This window comes from Epinephelus fuscoguttatus, linkage group LG14, assembly GCF_011397635.1.
Source record: "Epinephelus fuscoguttatus linkage group LG14, E.fuscoguttatus.final_Chr_v1".
NCBI classification, from domain to species: Eukaryota; Metazoa; Chordata; class Actinopteri; order Perciformes; family Serranidae; genus Epinephelus; species Epinephelus fuscoguttatus.
This window is the reverse complement of record NC_064765.1, coordinates 6,107,095-6,134,372: the sequence shown is the minus strand read 5'-3', so window position 1 is coordinate 6,134,372 and position 27,278 is coordinate 6,107,095. Positions and strand designations below refer to the sequence as shown.

Sequence of the window (27,278 nt, the reverse complement as noted above, 5' to 3'; positions counted from 1 at the left end):
GTGCGATGGCCTTGGAGTTAACTTCCAGTGTTGTTTTCCACAGCCGCACTGAGTCAAGCCACACTGTCAAAATATCATCAAGTAATGATCTTTGACTCGTCACTAAAATCCTTCTTCAGGGTGACACTGACTATGTCCTGTTAGATTTCATGTATTTTCTTTGTTCAGTTTATGAGGACGTTAAAGGGAAAGTCTGCCCCCCCTGTGGAAGTCAATAAAGATGTATGTATCTGAGCTTCAGTCAGAGAGAGGGAAATACCTCATTGGCTGAGCTCTGAAACAGTCACATGACTCTTTGTTAAGTCACCAGCTGCTTTCATTTGTGGCTTCACACACTTCCCTCCTTCACACACACTTCACATTGTGTAGCTTTCTACTTGACTCCAATCAAAGTATCAGTGAGAGGCTCAGTAAAGGAGTGTGACACCTGTTTGATACACAATGATCCATGTAGGAGTGAAGTCTGTTCCTTAAAGCTACTGAGGTGTCTAACCCAGGAGTGAGCTGGCTGATGGGCTGGCTTTGGTTTGATGTTGTGCTGTGTGTTGTGTTCAGTCAACGATCTGCAGGCTTTGCTTAGAAGATATTAATATTCATCTTTATTTGTTCAAACATGTATAAAGGTTTTTAAAGTCCACTTTCTTTCTTTGTTGAATCTTAAGTGCCACAGTGGTTACATAAATGGCAGATTATAACATACACATGTAACAGATACATTAATACAACAGTCAGTCAGACTACGTAACATTTTCCAGTGTTTTGACCAAGATAGAAGGTTTGTTGTGTGTTGTTTATTCACTGGTTGGCTCTGCCATCATATGGGTTTAGCCTACAGTGTGAATTACCTGAGAGTTCTCAAATTACATTGCATTAGATACCATTTATTTTCAACATGTACATGTATTATTATTTTATTTATACTTTTTGATTTATGATAAATACAGCCATGTCGTTTTGATTTTGTTTTGAATCAGTGTTTGAATTATTCCCTCATATTGATTATCTCCACCTGCACATTATACCGACATGACTCTTTGCAAAACTTAAAGCAGAGCAGGTTACAACAAACTCTGCATAATGATTAAAAAATTATTTGTGTTTAAACTGTGTTTAAATTTCTGAATACACAGTGATGCAGGAAGCATCAGCAGGCATGATAATATGAAGAGACCATCAGGAGCAGCTGCTGACGATGACCATGTTTCCATCCCAATTCAGACGACAGCTCCTGGTTCATCTCCTCCCTTTTTGGATAGAAACACAGGATATTATTTAAAATGTGAGGAGAATGTACTAAGATTTAAGCTGCAGGTGGATGAAATGTAATAATATGTCAACTTTATTGAAACTATAACAAGTAAAGGGAATGTGTGAATAATTTACTGATGGTGAAATTTTCTATAAATAACACAGCATCAGAGAAGTTCAGTAAAAGTTGATTCTGTTCCCACTGAATGATTCCTCTCTTTTATCTAGACAGACTTTTACAGTAATCACTTATCACTTAAACAATTAAAGCTGCGAGCAGTGTTGGGCAGGACCTTGGACTCTCGCCGTTTCAGCCTCCAGCTCACGCAGACAGTGTGAATTATTCGAATATTAATGTCAAGGGTACGCAAGGTCATTTTTGGCAATTAATATTAATTACAATATGTATTTAACAGTCATAGCTAATCACAAAAGTAGCAACAGTATGATCAGTGATAAAGACTGTAGTAGTATGTAATAGATTGAAAACACTGATATATAATGTGTAGATGCTGTTTCAAATGAAGATTCTGCAGCTGCAAGGTCTCCTTTTAAGATTGTGACACACACACACACACACACGCAGAGGGCTGTGTGTGTCAGAGTGAAGGCGCTGTTATGACGATTAATGAGTTGCATGCAGCAGAGGGAGAGACAAGCTGAGGGGAAATTCAATACACTCGTCCCGAACGCAGACATATAGTTTTTATCTTTGTGGAGTCCAAAATGCAATGTTGGTCGCAAGTTTAAGATGTGTTGCCCCTCATCTTTTCTTTTGAAGATCGTCAGGAGGTTCTGTGTCACGGCACCTTTAGGAGCCCATAAAATCCAAACCGTTTGAGTAATGACAAAGTTATTTATAAGTTCTGTTCAGCAGGGGTTGAGTTGTAATGTGTGCGAGTTTGAAGCTGATACGATAAAGGGTCTAGGAGGAGATAGTTGTTGAAAAAGAGCATTTTTGAGGTGAAATCTTACTTTGAAAGGGCAAATAGCTTACTTCCTGTTGGATTTAGGTCAGGGGTGTCAGTGTGTGATTTGTAGGTCTTGATGAGACATACAAGCCAGTTTTGGTTTGATCTTTCTACGACATTCCTAGGGCCGCAGTGGCCATTTCAGTGTGTCTAGGAGGCGCTAGAGAGCCCATTTTGGCACTTTACGGGTTCATTTTTTCATTTTATCAAATTTTTCGCCAGTCCTGACAAGTGTGCCAGTTTTGGTGAGGTTTTGAGCATGTTTAGGGGGTCAAATTTGGCCTCAAAGAGGTGGAGGGAGAAAGGATAAAGAAAGAAAGAATAAACGCACCAAAAACAATATTGTCATCGCCCTTCAGCCGAGGTCCCTAATAATCCTGATCCATCGTATGGGATCATTATGAGGGTGCAGAGGCCCAAACATTTACTGTCATTACCTCCGCCAAGGAGGTTATGTTTTCGCCAGCGTTTGTCTGTTTGTCCGCAAAATAACTCATAAACTTATGACCGGATTTTGATGAAATTTTCAGGAAAGGTGGATAATGGGACAAGGAACAGATGATACAATTTGGTGGTGATTGGTTGAAGCAAAGTGGATAAAATAATAAATCAAGTCTATGGTCTGACGGCCTGAGCAGCAATCAAGACGGTGACAATACCGCCATCTGGTGGCCGGACAGCACGTCTCGTTCTACTCGCTAAATATTGTTGTAATTCTAAAGTTGAAATTAATGTTCTGTGTTGGAAAAAAAAGAAATAAAAAAAATACAAAAAAACAACATATTATATTCTGTGTTGGTACAAAATAAAAACTAAATAAATACACCACAGTGTCTCCATGGTGAAGGCATATATAACCTAATAATGATAGTGATGCAAATAACCTAAGTGTGATGCAGGCTGCAAAATCTGATGCAGAAGGCGAGGAAATATCACCTACTTGGCGGAGGTCTGCACTCTGAGTGCTTTTCTAGTTTCATCTGTAACAAAAGGAAGTTGATTTTACTGAAGATTTTACTGATGATTTACAAATTTTCCTCCTGTCTCTTCCAACTTGATCAGCTGACTGTGGCCGTTCACTCTTTGGCCTCTAGTTTCGCAGACCGGGCGAGGCGGGGGCGCAGCGCACCTGCGCTTCGCCAACTGCCAGGCGGATTTTGTAAGTTTGGCACACTGTACACGCTGGCGCAGCTACTCCTCTTTCCCACCTCCGTCCCTCCTACCTGCGCAAGTCGGAAAGAGGGAGGAGAGAAGGCGTGGAGTGGGTTTTACACACATCACACCAATCAAATGAGCCCCTCTCCTCGCCCTTAAATGCACCGCACAAAGGCGTAATGAGAGTTTACTCAATTCGCCATGGCTGAAGAGAGCAGCAGCGTCAGACGGCCAAACTTCTCCCGGGAGGAAAACTGTGTGCCAAACGGTGCCAATCCCCTTTGATCTGACATCAGATGTGACGAGACAGTCGATATAGAGATACATTTATGTGCTGATTGCAGATAGTTGCATTGAATAGTGGTTTTGTGGCTATTTATTGCATTGTTAATGTGCCTGACATTCTGGAAACCTGCCTGTGAGGTTTTGGTACCGTGTGCGCACTGTCTGCCGGTCAGCCAAACTTCGACTTAGACCGACTGCGCTCCGCCCTACACTGACAGTAGACCTGGTTTCAGCTGGCGAGCTTTTAGCGCACCTTCGGCGAAGCCTTTTGGCACGAAACTGTCACTGCGCCAAGCTGGATCTGTCGACACCTCCCCCTGCTGCGCCGCCACACCCATCTCAACGCACCTCGATCTGCCAAACTACCAAACCGAGCGCGCCTCGGGTTGCGCTGCTCGAAACTAGCTCTGCGCGGGGTTCGCCACCCTGTGCCGCGCGGGGAAACTAGAGCCCTTTGACTTAAACCAACTAGATGCTGCCAAGATCTCAGTGAGCCAATCAGATTGTTTGTTTGTTGTCTCTCCTGACTGAACTGACTTTATGTTCCATCAGTCCAGATACAAGTGACAGAAAAGATGAATGTGACTGTGCTGAAAAAGTTTTAGTCATGTCCACAGATTCATCTAAATATTTGAGACTGTGTGTGAAACAATGGAAATGAGGTTAACAGATTAGACTCACTGATCGTCTGGAGACTCAAAGAAACCATCATCTGACACAACGTGCTTCTTCTCTGAGGAAGAAAAGTCCGGCCTGCTGCAAGTGAGATAATCAGAGTTATGATGCTACTTTATGAGGATGAAAATAAACATTAAAAGCAACATAATTCAAACATGATAACAGTGTGTGGAATGATGCAAAAGGTGTTATGCATGACTTCATTATATGAGCTAATTCTCTGACACATGGTTGTAAAATAATCATAATAATCAGACTTGTGTGTGTAAAATATCACTGCATGCAGTTACACTTTGATGATAATAAAAACTTACCTGGGAGAGACTCTGTCTTTGAAATCAATCAGTCCAGCTTTTGACTGATCACTCTTCAAGGACACACCAGAGTCAGGAGACTCCGGCCTTCCCGTAGCCCTCCTAGTAAACAAGACACAAAGAGCACCAGGGTGGGAAATGAGATGATCAGACATCCAGACACATCAACTGATGGCGTGTGGTGCATGGGCGTATCCCAGTCACTTGCTAGTTAGACAGCGCATTTTCAGACTGTGTGCCATGGCGGAGAGTCTAAAAGGGTCAGACTTATTCTGTGAATTATTCATGGGTGTGTTTTGGGCGTATCATTCAGTAAGCCAATCAGAGTGTCACCTCTCATTCCCTTTAAAAGAGGCGCGATTGGAGCGCATGGCGGAGAGCTAGTAAGATGGCGGACCTATGAACTGCAAAGAGTGAGCGTTTTACAGCTGAGGAGACGGATCTCCTCGTGCGGGAGGTGAAGGCCCATCAGAACCAGATCTACGGGGACAGCAGACAGGCACCCAAGTTCCCCGAGATAAAGCAGGCGTGGGATCACTAATACAAGGAAGATCGTACTAAATATCTGTGGAATATTATTCAAACCTGTTTTCGTCATATAACAGAGCACAGCTGTCAGGACTGCCGTGGAGCTCCCCAAGGTGCTGATCCTGCAGCTAGGACCTGTTCAGCATTTTCTCCCCCACCCACGTTTGTTAATTGTTTTCACGTTTCCTAGAGCTGTGTCCTGCCTCTTATTTGCATGTGTGTCCTCTCTACACTCAGATAACAATATAATAATACAATATAATGTAGCCTAGTATAACATGTTAAAATAAATGCAGTGTGTGGGCTTGGATTTTCAATCAAAAAAATGATTGATTGGTCAGATAATTTCACAGTTTCATCTGTCATTATTACAAATTATGATGATCATTATTACTGCGATTAGATCATTCTGATTAATGACTGACCATTAAGACGTGTTTCTGATAAATATTTTAATGTGCACAATAATAACCTTTCACACTGTAATCATATTTTTATTTGTTATCTTTTGCATATGTGTGGCTGCTCCGTGTGTGTCTGAGCAGAGTGCACGTGCATTGTGCACCCACCTAGAGACGCATATTACTAACTTGTTAAACAGTGAAATACTGTGCCGTTGACTTTAGACCAGGTTTTTGTTGGTCACTGGAGCATTTGCTTGTCACGTCATCTAACTAGCAATGCACCATGACTGCGCTTGACCACTCCTCATTTTTAGACCAACACACCCAGAGAAGCGCAAGTTCATTTGCGAGTTAGACGACGAGAGCGCAAGGCGTGAAAATGACAACTACGCCTGCATCTAAATAGCAATGACACTTGCGACATGGATTATGTGCTCTCCGCCGTCCACTTTAGACCATCTAAATAGGGCCCTAAATCTTTGTTATGCCATGATTTTATTACTTTGAATAATTGAGATTATTTTAGTATCACTGAGACATGGTTATCTCAGGGTGACAGCAGTCCTCTTGTTGAAGCAACCCTTCCTCATCTTACACACCTCCATCAACTCTGACTGTCAGGTGGGGGAGGGAGCTGCTGTTGTTTACAGAAAAAATAAATTACATGCACTCCTGTTTTACTTGGTAATTTTAATTTGACATCTTTTGAACGTTTTGGCTCTACTCACCTCTTGACATTTCTAAACTTTATTGTGCACCATGTCAATAAATGTATTTCTCTCTTAAATGGAGTCTCTCCTGACTGAACTGACTTTAGTGTCTGTCAGTCCAGATACAAGTGACAGAAAAGATGAATGTGACTGTGCTGAAAAAGTTTTAGTCATGTCCACAGATTCATCTAAATATTTGAGACTGTGTGTGAAACAATGGAAATGAGGTTAACAGATTAGACTCACAGGTCGTCCAAAAGTTTGTTGAAATCTTCAACAGCTGACACGTCAGAGCCAAAGTCCACCCATCTGCAAGTGAGATAATCAGAGTTATGATGCTACTTTATGAGGATGAAAATAAACATTCAAAGCAACAGAATTCAAACATGATAACAGTGTGTGGAATGATGCAAAAGGTGTTATGCATGACTTCATTATTATTAGATCATTACCAGACACAAAGATTATTATGAAGGTGCAAAGGCCCAAATATTTGCAGTCAGTTTGATCTTCCAGAACAGGAAGTTGATTTTACTGACTTTAACGTCTGGAGTGTGGATACACATGAAATGAAATTCATGTGAATATATACCCAGAGGAAGGGAAAACTCCAAATCAGATCTTTGTCCAACCTATTTCTCCCAGACGTAACTGAGCTCAGTTTAAGATCAATATGAGATTGTGACCATTTTTCATACTTCTTTAATTCAGCTCCTGAGAAATAACCTTCCTCTTGTCTCCCCAGAGGAAAATGTGCTGCTCACCACAATGTTTTCTTTGTCTTATCAGACAGAACTCATCTTCTTATTTGGAGATTACTACATTCTCATCTGTTTCTCATAAGCCCTTATAGAATCAACAAGTAGTGTGAAAGTGCTCTGAGTGCTCAGACGACTAGAGAAGTGCTGTGCAAGTCCATCTGTTCTTTTGCTCCTTATTTCTCCTGGGAGGGATGTTTAGGAGAAACACATCAGAATGTAGGTTTATGTCTGATGAGACAAAGTAAAGACTGTGGTCAGCAGCCAATTATTTCCTCTGGCTATACATTAATAATATGCTTAGCTAAGAAAACAAGATCTTTAAACCTGAACTGCACTGAGGAACAGTAAACTTGTCTTCACAGGTCACGTAGCAACAGCAGCACGTTAGCTAACACATGCTACAATTATAAAGTAACATAATAATGACTGACATCATCAGACTTGTGTGTGTGCAAAATATCAGTGAATGAGTTACATTTTAATGATGATAAAAGCTTACCTGGCATGGGAGGTTTGTAGGCCGACCAGTGGTCTTCTTCTTTTTTGTGATCAATTATTTATCGAATTTTTCCATAATAAAAAAATAAAAAACCCATGAGATATGGCAGGCATTAAATAAACAAAGATAGTAGACAATGGAAGTATAATAAAATAGCAAAATGAAAAATAAGAAACAAACCCTCTCCCCATCCCATAAACCTCTAGGGGACCATTAGGCCAGTAGTTTTTACAAAATAATTCTAGGAACTCCATTGAGCATATTAACGTATACATATAGTGAATACATAACATACACAAACCCATACGTACCTTTCCTTCCGGAGCTGTGCTATTTCTTCAGCCATCCTAGTGAACAAGACACAAAGAGCAGCAGGGTGGGAAATGAGATGATCAGACATCCAGACACATCAACTGATGGATACACAGAAACTACTGAGTAGACATCAGAGAAGTTCAGTAAAAGTTGATTCTGTTCCCACTGAATGATTCCTCTCTTTTATCAACACAGACTTTTACAGTAATCACTTATGACTTAAACAATAATCCTGATCCATGGTATGGGATCATTATGAGGGTGCAGAGGCCCAAACATTTACTGTCATTTCATCTGGAACAAAAGGAAGTTGATTTTACTGAAGCTTAGCAGAAATGATTTCAGGAATACTCCCTCAAATTCTCCTCCTGTCTCTTCCAACTTGATCAGCTGACTGTGGCCGTTCACTCTTTGAGTTAAACCAACTACATGTTGCCAAGATCTCAGTGAGCCAATCAGATTGTTGCTGTCAAACTTTAAACCGTTCTCCTTTCTCTCATTTTGGTCTGTTGGTCATGACAAACAGATCAGAAAGTAGTAATCTCCAAATAATATTTGTGTGTGTGCAAAATATCAGTGAATGCAGTTACATTTTAATGATGATAAAAGCTTACATGAGATGGGGTGGTGTGTGGGACAGATCACAGGGACAGAACAGTGCTCTTTGTTTTTGGTGATCAATTATTTATCAAATTTTTCCATAAACATAAATAAAAAATAAAAAACCCATGAGATATGGCAGGCATTAAATAAACAAAGATAGTAGACAATGGAAGTATAATAAAATAGCAAAATGAAAAATAAGAAACAAACCCTCTCCCCATCCCATAAACCTCTAGGGGACCATTAGGCCAGTAGTTTTTACAAAATAATTCTAGGAACTCCATTGAGCATATTAACGTATACATATAGTGAATACATAACATGCACAAACCCATACGTACCTTTCCATACGGAGCCATGCTATTTCTTCAGCCATCCTAGTAAACAAGACACAAAGAGCAGCAGGGTGGGAAATGAGATGATCAGACATCCAGACACATCAACTGATGGATACACAGAAACTACTGAGTAGACATCAGAGAAGTTCAGTAAAAGTTGATTCTGTTCCCACTGAATGATTCCTCTCTTTTATCAACACAGACTTTTACAGTAATCACTTATCACTTAAACAATAATCCTGATCCATGGTATGGGATCATTATGAGGGTGCAGAGGCCCAAACATTTACTGTCATTTCATCTGGAACAAAAGGAAGTTGATTTTACTGAAGCTTAGCAGAAATGATTTCAGGAATACTCCCTCAAATTCTCCTCCTGTCTCTTCCAACTTGATCAGCTGACTGTGGCCGTTCACTCTTTGAGTTAAACCATCCATAGATATATATACATAGATGCCGCACCCTGGCTTGTGGGATGCGTCAATACCGCCGCCATCTTGCTGAGGTGCTCTGACCGGTTCAGACTCGTGTCAGACTCGGCAAAAATGCCACATTTTTGCTCTGCATTTGGGTGCACGAACGAAAGAAGTGTTAAAACCAAGCAGAAGGGAATAACATTCCACAGGTAAGAAGTTGTTTTACAATATTTTACTGTTACGAACATGTTTAATGAGATATATATCTCAAAAAGTGATCCTTCTTTTAAGCTAATCAAGTAAGTAACTGTCCTGATCTGGTCCTAATGCCAAGTTAAGCTAACGCTATGTCACACAACTTCAAGAAAAAAGGTTAACCTTTATTTTATAACGTTATAACTTATAAAATTATGATGCTTTGTCAAACAGCTATGTCGGTGTATGTGTTGTTCCAAATTGTCAACTATCTGTTTCATGGCACCAACGTGACATAACGCAGTATAACGTTAGCAGTTAACTTGTGGCCTGAATTGTAACTACAAATTATGTGGAACTGCGTTTTTCTGACACACTTACTTTGTGTGTAGTTTCCCAAAAAACACAGATAGGAGACGGGCATGGGTAGCAGCAGTGAGGAGAAAGGACTTTGTCCCCAGTGACTCCTCAGTCATCTGCAGCTGTCACTTCAGACCTGAGGACTTCGACAGGACTGGGCAGACTCCTGAAAATAACACTAGCTACTCTACACTGTATTTTTTGTAAATATGACCTAATAATGTAAACAGTTCTGTGTCCAGGCTCCCATGAGCACTGTGGTGTTATACATATGAGATTAAAGCAACACTTTGTGTAAACATCCAGCTCTAAGTCATTTATTTTCACTTGTACAAAACCAACATTTGTTAATCAGAATGTGTAACTACACTGCAGCTCAGCACAACCCTGCTGATACACTATTTTTTGCACATTGTGTGAAATGTGAATAAACATTTATAGTCAAAATTAATAATTAAATGACATCATGGTGGGCATTGTACATCTAGTAAGAAAAAAGAATATTTATTACATGGGTAAAGTTTAGTTTAAATGTGTTGTAGAACTATTACTGTTACTTTATCTACATAAGATCAAATATTTTGGTATGAAAAGCTGCATTTTTTATTTAACCAAGTATCCTGTATCATAACTACATGTGTGACAATTGTAACAAACCACACATGAAAATCGGTTGAGAATTCAGCGAGTAATGATGATTTTAATCATAAATAATCTCCTGCCTTAATAGACATACATGCATTAGGCAGCGCGGCTCCACCTGGGCAAGATGGCGGCCGCGCTGACATATCGCTCCAATGAGGAGCACCGTTGACTGTGGCATCTACGTATATATATCTATGCACACCAACTACATGTTGCCAAGATCTCAGTGAGCCAATCAGATTGTTGCTGTCAAACTTTAAACCGTTCTCCTTTCTCTCACTTTGGTCTGTTGCTCATTTAAATATCAGATCCTTCAACAATAAATCTTTGTTATGCCATGATTTTATTACTTTGAATAATTGAGATTATTTTAGTATCACTGAGACATGGTTATCTCAGGGTGACAGCAGTCCTCTTGTTGAAGCAACCCTTCCTCATCTTACACACCTCCATCAACTCTGACTGCACTTCTGTCTAACTTATTTATTCTGATTTGACATCATTTCAACATCTTGGTTTTATGGTAACCTCTAAAGACACAGTGATGATTTTAATCATCTAATAATCTAATTAAGACTAAACAATGTTTTGATCCAAGAGTTTTCTTATTAGTCACTAAATGGTTAACGATGTTTAGGAGAAACACATCAGAATGTAGGTTTATGTCTGATGAGACAAAGTAAAGACTGTGGTCAGCAGCCAATTATTTCCTCTGGCTATACATTAATAATATGCTTAGCTAAGAAAACAACATCTTTAAACCTGAACCTGAAGCAACCCTTCCTCATCTTACACACCTCCATCAACTCTGACTGCACTCCTAACTTATTTATTCTGATTTATACAACAGTTAGTTCGGCCCTACAATCTGATTGGTCGAGAGACAGTAAAACCGTGACGATAATGGAGTACAACATCACGTTATTTCACTGTGTATGTATCACTCCGCCTCACAGCTGATTGCAATCAACAATCGAATCAAAACTGACGGTTAGTGTCAGTTAGGTCAGCAGTTGCGTTGTAGGCTAATTAATTCATCCACTGTCAAACAGCCAAAAATATGGATTTATTTCCTAAAATAAGTTTTGAATTGAACTATGAATGGTCATCAGAGGAAGATGAGGGAGAGGAGAAGCTGAATCCATCTGAGCACACATCCAGGTTTGTCAATGTTTCATCAGCGGAGCTCAATGATTTGGAGAAAAGCAACATACTGTCAGATCAGAAGGCAGAGTCGGCTGTGCCTGTGAAGCGACAGTCCACCATGCAGTCACCAGAGACTTATTTCACCGGCTGCACAATTAATGGAAACGTGCAGATAAATGTGTATAAAGAGTAAGTGCCTGGCGCACCATGTCTGCGTTACATAGCAACGGTGACAGCGGAGTCCTGAGGGAACTATTTTTGTTGGCGGAAGACAAATAAAATGCTTAAATTATCTATTTTGTCCTCATTTTTCAACATTTCTTCATCAGCCTTGCTTATTTAACTGTTGAACTGTTGTATAAAAGCAATATCACTCTCGAGCTTGTGATGTTGAACTGTGATATCGTCACGGCTGTGATTCGGTCGTAGGCACGAGGCCGCAGGTGTGTGGGACAGATCACAGGGACAGAACTGTGCTCTTCGTTTTTTGTCATCGATTATTTATCAAATTTTTCCATAAAATAAGAATAATTTTTAAAAAAAACCCATGAGATATGGCAGGAATGAAATAAACAAAGATAGTAGACAATGGAAGTATAATAAAATAGCAAAATGAAAAATAAGAAACAAACCCTCTCCCCATCCCATAAACCTCTAGGGGACCATTAGGCCAGTAGTTTTTACAAAATAATTCTAGGAACTCCATTGAGCATATTAACGTATACATATAGTGAATACATAACATACACAAACCCATACGTACCTTTCCTTATCGCGCTGTGCTCTTCTTTCAGCCCTCCTAGTAAACAAGACACAAAGAGCAGCAGGGTGGGAAATGAGATGATCAGACATCCAGACACATCAACTGATGGATACACAGAAACTACTGAGTAGACATCAGAGAAGTTCAGTAAAAGTTGATTCTGTTCCCACTGAATGATTCCTCTCTTTTATCAACACAGACTTTTACAGTAATCACTTATCACTTAAACAATAATCCTGATCCATGGTATGGGATCATTATGAGTGCAGAGGCCCAAACATTTACTGTCATTTCATCTGGAACAAAAGGAAGTTGATTTTGCTGAAGCTTAGCAGAAATGATTTCAGGAATACTCCCTCAAATTCTCCTCCTGTCTCTTCCAACTTGATCAGCTGACTGTGGGCGTTCACTCTTTGAGTTAAACCAACTACATGTTGCCAAGATCTCAGTGAGCCAATCAGATTGTTGCTGTCAAACTTTAAACCCTTCTCCTTTCTCTGACTTTGGTCTGTTGGTCATGAGAAACAGATCAGGAAGTAGTAATCTCCAAATAAGACTTGTGTGTGTGCAAAATATCAGTGAATGCAGTTACATTTTAATGATGATAAAAGCTTACATGTATGGGGTGCCGTTTGTAAAGTGTCTCACGCTGAAAATAACATCAACATTTTGCCACATTTAGCTTCAAACAATGTTTAAAAAAGTATTGTGATTTTTTTAACGTCACCTTTTACCACATTTACAGCAATATTTGTTAACTTAGAAATATATTAAATAGTTAAATCTAAATATTAAATGTGGCACCTAAATGTTAAATGTTAAATCTAAATATTAAATCTAAATCTAAATGCTAAATCTAAATCTAAATCTAAATGTTAAATCTAAATCTTAAATCTAAATCTAAATGCTAAATCTAAATCTAAATATTAAATCTAAATCTAAATCTAAATGCTAAATATAAATATAAATGTTAAATCTAAATATTAAATCTAAATCTAAATCTAAATGTTAAATCTAAATGTTTTGGGTGAAACTAAATATTTAGCTAATATGCAAATTCACACTGCCGGTCACCGGAAGTACCAAAATAAAAGCTGGAGATGGTCAGACTGTTAAAAGAATCAAATAACGAATTAAAACCAACTTATCGGGGGAAATGGACACTTGAACATACATTAGTGTGATAATAACTACCTAAAATAACAAGAAACGTGTTTGGAGAAATTTTATTTGATGTGTACTTTGAGTTGTTAGTGTCCCTGCGGAGGGAATCACCTTGTTGTTTACAAATACTTCCGGGTAGAAAACCAGCGGAGTTTAGCAACATATATATATGCATATCTCACGTTTTTCACGTCACTGTATCACCGTTTAGACTAATCTGGTGTTTGTAAAGCCTATAAACACTATGACTGAACAAACATTACTATCACGGTCTGAAATTAATAACATGGTTATCGTAGATTAGCGGGGCTAACTGTTAGCTGTTAGCCCCATTAGCGGTGTCTGTAATGACTCACTAACTCTAAACGGTCCGTGAAGAAAATATTTTTCCAGTGGATGTCTTAGTTACAACATGATTGAGCTAACTGGAGTAGTTTCATGTCGTATCCGACAACGGGAGACTTTTAACACATGACGTCCTGATAGCTTTGCTGCTGCTGCGGCCACTGATGCTTTCTAGACATCGTGATTTCCCAAAACTGAATAAATACCACACATCGCAACACAAAACTGCTTTGCTAGCTCAATCATGTTGTAACTAAGACATCCGCTGGAAAAAAATATTTTTTTCACGGACCGTTTAAGAGTTAATGAGTCATTACAGACATCGCTAACGGGGCTAAGAACTGACGGTTGTTAGCTTAGCTTAGGTTGTTAATCCCTCCGAAGGGACACTAACAACTCAAAGTACATGTCAAATAAAATTTCTCCAAACACGTTTCTTCTTATTTTAGGTCGTTATTATCACGCTAATGTATGTTCAAGTGTGCATTTCCCCCGATAAGTTGGTTTTAATTCGTTATTTGATTCTATAAACAGTCTGACCATCTCGAGCTTTTATTTTGGTACTTCCGGTGACCGGCAGTGTGAATTTGCATATTAGCTAAATATTTAGTTTCACCCAAAACATTTAGATTTAACATTTAGATTTAACATTTAGATTTAGATTTAATATTTAGATTTAACATTTAACATTTATATTTATATTTAGCATTTAGATTTAACATTTAGATTTAGATTTAATATTTAGATTTAGATTTAACATTTAGATTTAGATTTAATATTTAGATTTTAGATTTAGATTTAGATTTAGATTTTGCATTTAGATTTAGATTTAGATTTAGCATTTAGATTTAGATTTAATATTGAGATTTAACATTTAACATTTAAGTGCCACATTTAATATTTAGATTTAACTATTTAATATATTTCTAAGTTAACAAATATTGCTGTAAATGTGGTAAAAGGTGACGTTAAAAAAATCACAATACTTTTTTAAACATTGTTTGAAGCTAAATGTGGCAAAATGTTGATGTTATTTTCAGCGTGAGACACTTTACAAACGGCACCCCATATACATGAGATGGGGTGGTGTGTGGGACAGATCACAGGGACAGAACTGTGCTCTTCTTTTTTTTTGTGTGATCAATTATTTATTGAATTTTTCCATGAAAAAATAATGAATAAAAAACCCATGAGATATGGCAGGCATTAAATAAACAAAGATAGTAGACAATGGAAGTTTAATAAAATAGCAAAATGAAAAATAAGAAACAAACCCTCTCCCCATCCCATAAACCTCTAGGGGACCATTAGGCCAGTAGTTTTTACAAAATAATTCTAGGAACTCCATTGAGCATATTAACGTATACATATAGTGAACACATAACATACACAAACCCATACGTACATTTCCTTATCGCGCTGTGCTCTTCTTTCAGCCATCCTAGTAAACAAGACACAAAGAGCAGCAGGGTGGGAAATGAGATGATCAGACATCCAGACACATCAACTGATGGATACACAGAAACTACTGAGTAGACATCAGAGAAGTTCAGTAAAAGTTGATTCTGTTCCCACTGAATGATTCCTCTCTTTTATCAACACAGACTTTTACAGTAATCACTTATCACTTAAACAATAATCCTGATCCATGGTATGGGATCATTATGAGTGCAGAAGCCCAAACATTTACTGTCATTTCATCTGGAACAAAAGGAAGTTGATTTTACTGAAGCTTAGCAGAAATGATTTCAGGAATACTCCCTCAAATTCTCCTCCTGTCTCTTCCAACTTGATCAGCTGACTGTGGCCGTTCACTCTTTGACTTAAACCAACTACATGTTGCCAAGATCTCAGTGAGCCAATCAGATTGTTGCTGTCAAACTTTAAACCGTTCTCTTTTCTCTCACTTTGGTCTGTTGGTCATGACAAACAGATCAGAAAGTAGTAATCTCCAAATAAGACTTGTGTGTGTGCAAAATATCAGTGAATGCAGTTACATTTTAATGATGATAAAAGCTTACATGAGATGGGGTGGTGTGTGGGACAGATCACAGGGACAGAACTGTGCTCTTCTTTTTTTTGTGTGATCAATTATTTATCGAATTTTTCCATAAAAAATAAATGAATAAAAAAACCCATGAGATATGGCAGGCATTAAATAAACAAAGATAGTAGACAATGGAAGTATAATAAAATAGCAAAATGAAAAATAAGAAACAAACCCTCTCCCCATCCCATAAACCTCTAGGGGACCATTAGGCCAGTAGTTTTTACAAAATAATTCTAGGAACTCCATTGAGCATATTAACGTATACATATAGTGAATACATAACATACACAAACCCATACGTACCTTTCCATACGGAGCCATGCTATTTCTTCAGCCATCCTAGTAAACAAGACACAAAGAGCAGCAGGGTGGGAAATGAGATGATCAGACATCCAGACACATCAACTGATGGATACACAGAAACTACTGAGTAGACATCAGAGAAGTTCAGTAAAAGTTGATTCTGTTCCCACTGAATGATTCCTCTCTTTTATCAACACAGACTTTTAGAGTAATCACTTATCACTTAAACAATAATCCTGATCCATGGTATGGATCATTATGAAGTGCAGAGGCCCAAACATTTACTGTCATTTCATGGAAGTTGATTTTACTGAAGCTTAGCAGAAATGATGTCAGAATACTCCCTCAAATTCTCCTCCTGTCTCTTCCAACTTGATCAGCTGACTGTGGCTGTTCGCTCTTTGAGTTAAACCATCCATAGATATATATACATAGATGCCGCACCCTGGCTTGTGGGATGCGTCAATACCGCCGCCATCTTGCTGAGGTGCTCTGACCAGTTCAGACTCGTGTCAGACTCGGCAAAATGCTACATTTTGCTCTGCATTTGGGTGCACGAACGAAAGAAGTGTTAAAACCAAGCAGAAGGGAATAACATTCCACAGGTAAGAAGTTGTTTTACAATATTTTACTGTTACGAACATGTTTAATGAGATATATATCTCAAAAAGTGATCCTTCTTTTAAGCTAATCAAGTAAAGTAACTGTCCTGATCTGGTCCTAATGCCAAGTTAAGCTAACGCTATGTCACACAACTTCAAGAAAAAAGGTTAACCTTTATTTTATAACGTTATAACTTATAAAATTATGATGCTTTGTCAAACAGCTATGTCGGTGTATGTGTTGTTCCAAATTGTCAACTATCTGTTTCATGGCACCAACGTGACATAACGCAGTATAACGTTAGCAGTTAACTTGTGGCCTGAATTGTAACTACAAATTATGTGGAACTGCGTTTTTCTGACACACTTATTTTGTGTGTAGTTTCCCAAAAAACACAGATAGCAGACAGGCATGGGTAGCAGCAGTGAGGAGAAAGGACTTTGTCCCCAGTGACTCCTCAGTCATCTGCAGCTGTCACTTCAGACCTGAGGACTTCGACAGGACTGGGCAGACTCCTGAAAATAACACTAGCTACTGTACACTGTATTTTTTGTAAATATGACCTAATAATGTAAACAGTTCTGTGTCCAGGCTCCCATGAGCACTGTGGTGTTACACATATGAGATTAAAGCAACACTTTGTGTAAACATCCAGCTCTAAGTCATTTATTTTCACTTGTACAAAACCAACATTTGTTAATCAGAATGTGTAACTACACTGCAGCTCAGCACAACCCTGCTGATACACTATTTTTTGCACATTGTGTGAAATGTGAATAAACATTTATAGTCAAAATTAATAATTAAATGACATCATGGTGGGCATTGTACATCTAGTAAGAAAAAAGAATATTTATTACATGGGGAAAGTTTAGATTAAATGTGTTGTAGAACTATTACTGTTACTTTATCTACATAAGATCAAATGTTTTGGTATGAAAAGCTGCATTTTTTATTTAACCAAGTATCCTGTATCATAACTACATGTCTGACGATTGTAACAAACCACACCGCATGAAAATCGGTTGAGAATTCAGCGAGTAATGATGATTTTAATCATAAATAATCTCCTGCCTCAATAGACATACATGCATTAGGCAGCGGCTCCACCTGGGCAAGATGGCGGCCGCGCTGACGTATCGCTCCAATGAGGAGCACCGTTGACTGTGGCATCTCCGTATATATATCTATGTAAACCAACTACATGTTGCCAAGATCTCAGTGAGCCAATCAGATTGCTGCTGTCAAACTTTAAACCGTTCTCCTTTCTCTCACTTTGGTCTGTTGCTCATTTAAATATCAGATCCTTCAACAATAAATCTTTGTTATGCCATGATTTTATTACTTTGAATAATTGAGATTATTTTAGTATCACTGAGACATGGTTATCTCAGGGTGACAGCAGTCCTCTTGTTGAAGCAACCCTTCCTCATCTTACACACCTCCATCAACTCTGACTGCACTCCTGTCTAACTTATTTATTCTGATTTGACATCATTTCAACATCTTGGTTTTATGGTAACCTCTAAAGACACAGTGATGATTTTAATCATCTAATAATCTAATTAAGACTAAACAATGTTTTGATCCAAGAGTTTTCTTATTAGTCACTAAATGGTTAACGATGTTTAGGAGAAACACATCAGAATGTAGGTTTATGTCTGATGAGACAAAGTAAAGACTGTGGTCAGCAGCCAATTATTTCCTCTGGCTATACATTAATAATATGCTTAGCTAAGAAAACAACATCTTTAAACCTGAACCTGAAGCAACCTTCCTCATCTTACACACCTCCATCAACTCTGACTGCACTCCTAACTTATTTATTCTGATTTATACAACAGTTAGTTCGGCCCTACAATCTGATTGGTCGAGAGACAGTAAAACCGTGGCGATAATGGAGTACAACATCACGTTATTTCACTGTGTATGTATCCTCCGCCTCACAGCTGATTGCAATCAACAATCGAATCAAAACTGACGGTTAGTGTCAGTTAGGTCAGCAGTTGCGTTGTAGGCTAATTAATTCATCCACTGTCAAACAGCCAAAAATATGGATTTATTTCCTAAAATAAGTTTTGAATTGAACTATGAATGGTCATCAGAGGAAGATGAGGGAGAGGAGAAGCTGAATCCATCTGAGCACACATCCAGGTTTGTCAATGTTTCATCAGCGGAGCTCAATGATTTGGAGAAAAGCAACATACTGTCAGATCAGAAGGCAGAGTCGGCTGTGCCTGTGAAGCGACAGTCCACCATGCAGTCACCAGAGACTTATTTCACCGGCTGCACAATTAATGGAAACGTGCAGATAAATGTGTATAAAGAGTAAGTGCCTGGCGCACCATGTCTGCGTTACATAGCAACGGTGACAGCGGAGTCCTGAGGAACTATTTTTGTTGGCGGAAGACAAATAAAATGCTTAAATTATCTATTTTGTCCTCATTTTTCAACATTTCTTCATCAGCCTTGCTTATTTAACTGTTGAACTGTTGTATAAAAGCAATATCACTCTCGAGCTTGTGATGTTGAACTGTGATATCGTCACGGCTGTGATTCGGTCGTAGGCACGAGGCCGCAGGTGTGTGGGACCGACCACAGGGACAGAACTGTGCTCTTCGTTTTTTGTCATCGATTATTTATCAAATTTTTCCATAAAATAAGAATAATTTTTAAAAAAAACCCATGAGATATGGCAGGCATGAAATAAACAAAGATAGTAGACAATGGAAGTATAATAAAATAGCAAAATGAAAAATAAGAAACAAACCCTCTCCCCATCCCATAAACCTCTAGGGGACCATTAGGCCAGTAGTTTTTACAAAATAATTCTAGGAACTCCATTGAGCATATTAACGTATACATATAGTGAATACATAACATACACAAACCCATACGTACCTTTCCTTATCGCGCTGTGCTCTTCTTTCAGCCCTCCTAGTAAACAAGACACAAAGAGCAGCAGGGTGGGAAATGAGATGATCAGACATCCCGACACATCAACTGATGGATACACAGAAACTACTGAGTAGACATCAGAGAAGTTCAGTAAAAGTTGATTCTGTTCCCACTGAATGATTCCTCTCTTTTATCAACACAGACTTTTACAGTAATCACTTATCACTTAAACAATAATCCTGATCCATGGTATGGGATCATTATGAGGGTGCAGAGGCCCAAACATTTACTGTCATTTCATCTGGAACAAAAGGAAGTTGATTTTGCTGAAGCTTAGCAGAAATGATTTCAGGAATACTCCCTCAAATTCTCCTCCTGTCTCTTCCAACTTGATCAGCTGACTGTGGCCGTTCACTCTTTGAGTTAAACCAACTACATGTTGCCAAGATCTCAGTGAGCCAATCAGATTGTTGCTGTCAAACTTTAAACCCTTCTCCTTTCTCTCACTTTGGTCTGTTGGTCATGAGAAACAGATCAGAAAGTAGTAATCTCCAAATAAGACTTGTGTGTGTGCAAAATAGCAGTGAATGCAGTTACATTTTAATGATGATAAAAGCTTACATCTATGGGGTGCCGTTTGTAAAGTGTCTCACGCTGAAAATAACATCAACATTTTGCCACATTTAGCTTCAAACAATGTTTAAAAAAGTATTGTGATTTTTTTAACGTCACCTTTACCACATTTACAGCAATATTTGTTAACTTAGAAATATATTAAATAGTTAAATCTAAATATTAAATGTGGCACCTAAATGTTAAATGTTAAATCTAAATATTAAATCTAAATCTAAATGCTAAATCTAAATCTAAATCTAAATGTTAAATCTAAATCTTAAATCTAAATCTAAATGCTAAATCTAAATCTAAATATTAAATCTAAATCTAAATCTAAATGCTAAATATAAATATAAATGTTAAATCTAAATATTAAATCTAAATCTAAATCTAAATGTTAAATCTAAATGTTTTGGGTGAAACTAAATATTTAGCTAATATGCAAATTCACACTGCCGGTCACCGGAAGTACCAAAATAAAAGCTCGAGATGGTCAGACTGTTAAAAGAATCAAATAACGAATTAAAACCAACTTATCGGGGGAAATGGACACTTGAACATACATTAGCGTGATAATAACTACCTAAAATAACAAGAAACGTGTTTGGAGAAATTTTATTTGATGTGTACTTTGAGTTGTTAGTGTCCTCGGAGGGAATCACCTTGTTGTTTACAAATACTTCGGTAGAAAACCAGCGAGTTTAGCAACATATATATATGCATATCTCACGTTTTTCACGTCCACTGTATCACCGTTTAGACTAATCTGGTGTTTGTAAAGCCTATAAACACTATGACTGAACAAACATTACTATCACGGTCTGAAATTAATAACATGGTTATCGTAGATTAGCGGGGCTAACTGTTAGCTGTTAGCCCCATTAGCGGTGTCTGTAATGACTCACTAACTCTAAACGGTCCGTGAAGAAAATATTTTTCCAGTGGATGTCTTAGTTACAACATGATTGAGCTAACTGGAGTAGTTTCATGTCGTATCCGACAATGGGAGACATTTAACACATGACGTCCTGATAGCTTTGCTGCTGCTGCAGCCACTGATGCTTTCTAGACATCGTGATTTCCCAAAACTGAATAAATACCACACATCGCAACACAAAACTGCTTTGCTAGCTCAATCATGTTGTAACTAAGAAATCCGCTGGAAAAAATATTTTTTTCACGGACCGATTAAGAGTTAATGAGTCATTACAGACATCGCTAACGGGCTAAGAACTGACGGTTGTTAGCTTAGCTTAGGTTGTTAATCCTCCGAAGGGACACTAACAACTCAAAGTACATGTCAAATAAAATTTCTCCAAACACGTTTCTTCTTATTTTAGGTAGTTATTTTCAGGCTAATGTATGTTCAAGTGTGCATTTCCGATAAGTTGGTTTTAATTGCTATTTGATTCTATAAACAGTCTGACCATCTCGAGCTTTTATTTTGGTACTTCCGGTGACCGGCAGTGTGAATTTGCATATTAGCTAAATATTTAGTTTCACCCAAAACATTTAGATTTAACATTTAGATTTAACATTTAGATTTAGATTTAATATTTAGATTTAGATTTAGCATTTAGATTTAGATTTAATATTTAGATTTAACATTTAACATTTATATTTATATTTAGCATTTAGATTTAACATTTAGATTTAGATTTAATATTTAGATTTAGATTTAACATTTAGATTTAGATTTAATATTTAGATTTAGATTTAGCATTTAGATTTAGATTTAACATTTAGATTTAGATTTAGATTTAGCATTTAGATTTAGATTTAATATTTAGATTTAACATTTAACATTTAGGTGCCACATTTAATATTTAGATCTAACTATTTAATATATTTCTGGGTTAACAAATATTGCTGTAAATGTGGTAAAGGTGACGTTAAAAATCACAATACTTTTTAAACATTGTTTGAAGCTAAATGTGGCAAAATGTTGATGTTATTTTCAGCGTGAGACACTTTACAACGGCACCCCATATACATGAGATGGGGTGGTGTGTGGGACAGACCACAGGGACAGAACTGTGCTCTTCTTTTTTTTGTGTGATCAATTATTTATTGAATTTTTCCATAAAAAATAAATGAATAAAAAACCCATGAGATATGGCAGGCATTAAATAAACAAAGATAGTAGACAATGGAAGTATAATAAAATAGCAAAATGAAAAATAAGAAACAAACCCTCTCCCCATCCCATAAACCTCTAGGGGACCATTAGGCCAGTAGTTTTTACAAAATAATTCTAGGAACTCCATTGAGCATATTAACGTATACATATAGTGAACACATAACATACACAAACCCATACGTACATTTCCGTACGGAGCTGGGCCATTTCTTCAGCCATCCTAGTAAACAAGACACAAAGAGCAGCAGGGTGGGAAATGAGATGATCAGACATCCAGACACATCAACTGATGGATACACAGAAACTACTGAGTAGACATCAGAGAAGTTCAGTAAAAGTTGATTCTGTTCCCACTGAATGATTCCTCTCTTTTATCAACACAGACTTTTACAGTAATCACTTATCACTTAAACAATAATCCTGATCCATGGTATGGGATCATTATGAGGGTGCAGAGGCCCAAACATTTACTGTCATTTCATCTGGAACAAAAGGAAGTTGATTTTACTGAAGCTTAGCAGAAATGATTTCAGGAATACTCCCTCAAATTCTCCTCCTGTCTCTTCCAACTTGATCAGCTGACTGTGGCCGTTCACTCTTTGACTTAAACCAACTACATGTTGCCAAGATCTCAGTGAGCCAATCAGATTGTTGCTGTCAAACTTTAAACCGTTCTCTTTTCTCTCACTTTGGTCTGTTGGTCATGACAAACAGATCAGAAAAGTAATCTCCAAATAAGACTTGTGTGTGCAAAATATCAGTGAATGCAGTTACATTTTAATGATGATAAAAGCTTACATGAGATGGGGTGGTGTGTGGGACAGACCACAGGGACAGACCTGTGCTCTTCTTTTTTTTGTGTGGTCAATTATTTATCAAATTTTTCCATGAAAAAATAATGAATAAAAAACCCATGAGATATGGCAGGAATGAAATAAACAAAGATAGTAGACAATGGAAGTATAATAAAATAGCAAAATGGAAAATAAGAAACAAACCCTCTCCACATCCCATAAACCTCTAGGGGACCATTAGGCCAGTAGTTTTTACAAAATAATTCTAGGAACTCCATTGAGCATATTAATATATACATATAGTGAATACATAACATACACAAACCCATACGTACCTTTCCGTACGGAGCCATGCTATTTCTTCAGCCATCCTAGTAAACAAGACACAAAGAGCAGCAGGGTGGGAAATGAGATGATCAGACATCCAGACACATCAACTGATGGATACACAGAAACTACTGAGTAGACATCAGAGAAGTTCAGTAAAAGTTGATTCTGTTCCCACTGAATGATTCCTCTCTTTTATCAACACAGACTTTTAGAGTAATCACTTATCACTTAAACAATAATCCTGATCCATGGTATGGGATCATTATGAGGGTGCAGAGGCCCAAACATTTACTGTCATTTCATCTGGAACAAAAGGAAGTTGATTTTACTGAAGCTTAGCAGAAATGATGTCAGGAATACTCCCTCAAATTCTCCTCCTGTCTCTTCCAACTTGATCAGCTGACTGTGGCTGTTCGCTCTTTGAGTTAAACCATCCATAGATATATATACATAGATGCCGCACCCTGGCTTGTGGGATGCGTCAATACCGCCGCCATCTTGCTGAGGTGCTCTGACCGGTTCAGACTCGTGTCAGACTCGGCAAAAATGCTACATTTTTGCTCTGCATTTGGGTGCACGAACGAAAGAAGTGTTAAAACCAAGCAGAAGGGAATAACATTCCACAGGTAAGAAGTTGTTTTACAATATTTTACTGTTACGAACATGTTTAATGAGATATATATCTCAAAAAGTGATCCTTCTTTTAAGCTAATCAAGTAAAGTAACTGTCCTGATCTGGTCCTAATGCCAAGTTAAGCTAACGCTATGTCACACAACTTCAAGAAAAAAGGTTAACCTTTATTTTATAACGTTATAACTTATAAAATTATGATGCTTTGTCAAACAGCTATGTCGGTGTATGTGTTGTTCCAAATTGTCAACTATCTGTTTCATGGCACCAACGTGACATAACGCAGTATAACGTTAGCAGTTAACTTGTGGCCTGAATTGTAACTACAAATTATGTGGAACTGCGTTTTTCTGACACACTTATTTTGTGTAGTTTCCCAAAAAACACAGATAGCAGACAGGCATGGGTAGCAGCAGTGAGGAGAAAGGACTTTGTCCCCAGTGACTCCTCAGTCATCTGCAGCTGTCACTTCAGACCTGAGGACTTCGACAGGACTGGGCAGACTCCTGAAAATAACACTAGCTACTGTACACTGTATTTTTGTAAATATGACCTAATAATGTAAACAGTTCTGTGTCCAGGCTCCATGAGCACTGTGGTGTTATACATATGAGATTAAAGCAACACTTTGTGTAAACATCCAGCTCTAAGTCATTTATTTTCACTTGTACAAAACCAACATTTGTTAATCAGAATGTGTAACTACACTGCAGCTCAGCACAACCCTGCTGATACACTATTTTTTGCACATTGTGTGAAATGTGAATAAACATTTATAGTCAAAATTAATAATTAAATGACATCATGGTGGGCATTGTACATCTAGTAAGAAAAAAGAATATTTGTTACATGGGGAAAGTTTAGTTTAAATGTGTTGTAGAACTATTACTGTTACTTTATCTACATAAGATCAAATGTTTTGGTATGAAAAGCTGCATTTTTTATTTAACCAAGTATCCTGTATCATAACTACATGTCTGACGATTGTAACAAACCACACCGCATGAAAATCGGTTGAGAATTCAGCGAGTAATGATGATTTTAATCATAAATAATCTCCTGCCTCAATAGACATACATGCATTAGGCAGCGCGGCTCCACCTGGGCAAGATGGCGGCCGCGCTGACATATCGCTCCAATGAGGAGCACCGTTGACTGTGGCATCTCCGTATATATATCTATGTAAACCAACTACATGTTGCCAAGATCTCAGTGAGCCAATCAGATTGCTGCTGTCAAACTTTAAACCGTTCTCCTTTCTCTCACTTTGGTCTGTTGCTCATTTAAATATCAGATCCTTCAACAATAAATCTTTGTTATGCCATGATTTTATTACTTTGAATAATTGAGATTATTTTAGTATCACTGAGACATGGTTATCTCAGGGTGACAGCAGTCCTCTTGTTGAAGCAACCCTTCCTCATCTTACACACCTCCATCAACTCTGACTGCACTCCTGTCTAACTTATTTATTCTGATTTGACATCATTTCAACATTTTGGTTTTATGGTAACCTCTAAAGACACAGTGATGATTTTAATCATCTAATAATCTAATTAAGACTAAACAATGTTTTTATCCAAGAGTTTGCTTATTAGTCACTAAATGGTTAAAGATGTTTAGGAGAAACACATCAGAATGTAGGTTTATGTCTGATGAGACAAAGTAAAGACTGTGGTCAGCAGCCAATTATTTCCTCTGGCTATACATTAATAATATGCTTAGCTAAGAAAACAACATCTTTAAACCTGAACCTGAAGCAACCCTTCCTCATCTTACACACCTCCATCAACTCTGACTGCACTCCTAACTTATTTATTCTGATTTATACAACAGTTAGTTCCGGCCCTACAATCTGATTGGTCGAGAGACAGTAAAACCGTGACGATAATGGAGTACAACATCACGTTATTTCACTGTGTATGTATCACTCCGCCTCACAGCTGATTGCAATCAACAATCGAATCAAAACTGACGGTTAGTGTCAGTTAGGTCAGCAGTTGCGTTGTAGGCTAATTAATTCATCCACTGTCAAACAGCCAAAAATATAGATTTATTTCCTAAAATAAGTTTTGAATTGAACTATGAATGGTCATCAGAGGAAGATGAGGGAGAGGAGAAGCTGAATCCATCTGAGCACACATCCAGGTTTGTCAGTGTTTCATCAGCGGAGCTCAATGATTTGGAGAAAAGCAACATACTGTCAGATCAGAAGGCAGAGTCGGCTGTGCCTGTGAAGCGACAGTCCACCATGCAGTCACCAGAGACTTATTTCACCGGCTGCACAATTAATGGAAACGTGCAGATAAATGTGTATAAAGAGTAAGTGCCTGGCGCACCATGTCTGCGTTACATAGCAACGGTGACAGCGGAGTCCTGAGGGAACTATTTTTGTTGGCGGAAGACAAATAAAATGCTTAAATTATCTATTTTGTCCTCATTTTTCAACATTTCTTCATCAGCCTTGCTTATTTAACTGTTGAACTGTTGTATAAAAGCAATATCACTCTCGAGCTTGTGATGTTGAACTGTGATATCGTCACGGCTGTGATTTGGTCGTAGGCACGAGGCCGCAGGTGTGTGGGACAGATCACAGGGACAGAACTGTGCTCTTCGTTTTTTGTCATCGATTATTTATCAAATTTTTCCATAAAATAATAATAATTTTAAAAAAAAACCCCATGAGATATGGCAGGCATTAAATAAACAAAGATAGTAGACAATGGAAGTATAATAAAATAGCAAAATGAAAAATAAGAAACAAACCCTCTCCCCATCCCATAAACCTCTAGGGGACCATTAGGCCAGTAGTTTTTACAAAATAATTCTAGGAACTCCATTGAGCATATTAACGTATACATATAGTGAATACATAACAAACAAATGAAAACAAATGTTAAAACAAATATCGCGAAAATTTGAAAGGAATTGGCGATTAACCAAACTGGAAGAATCTCGTTTAATCTGGACAGACAGTCTCAAAACTTATAAGAGGGGCCTCCGCAATGCCAGAGCAAACTATTACTCAGCTCTAATAGAAGACAATAAGAACAACCCCAGGTTTTCTTTTCA

At 37.9% G+C, this 27,278-nt stretch overlaps 1 protein-coding gene and 1 long non-coding RNA gene across 4 annotated transcripts in view; one reads left to right on the top strand and one right to left on the bottom strand.

The window, feature by feature from the left end:
* Positions 1–4,405: 4,405 nt before the first annotated feature.
* On the top strand, positions 4,406–6,913 carry LOC125901214 (uncharacterized). Its single transcript, XR_007450952.1, has 2 exons — positions 4,406–4,522; positions 6,710–6,913. It is a non-coding gene; the product is annotated as an uncharacterized LOC125901214 (long non-coding RNA).
* The window catches only part of LOC125901202 (uncharacterized), a 49,608-nt gene continuing 29,115 nt past the window's right edge, over positions 6,786–27,278 (bottom strand). The window contains exons 10-14 of one of the 3 annotated variants that reach the window (XM_049596754.1): positions 16,196–16,231; positions 12,334–12,369; positions 8,813–8,848; positions 7,865–7,900; positions 6,786–7,592 (exon numbers count right to left, since the gene is read on the bottom strand). In XM_049596754.1, the coding sequence (XP_049452711.1) occupies positions 7,550–7,592; positions 7,865–7,900; positions 8,813–8,848; positions 12,334–12,369; positions 16,196–16,231 (187 nt within the window). In that variant the 3' untranslated portion in view covers positions 6,786–7,549. Of the gene's footprint in view, positions 7,593–7,639; positions 7,901–8,812; positions 8,849–12,333; positions 12,370–16,195; positions 16,232–27,278 lie in introns of those variants that run through there. The other 2 variants (XM_049596755.1, XM_049596756.1) reach the window with 2 other exon arrangements.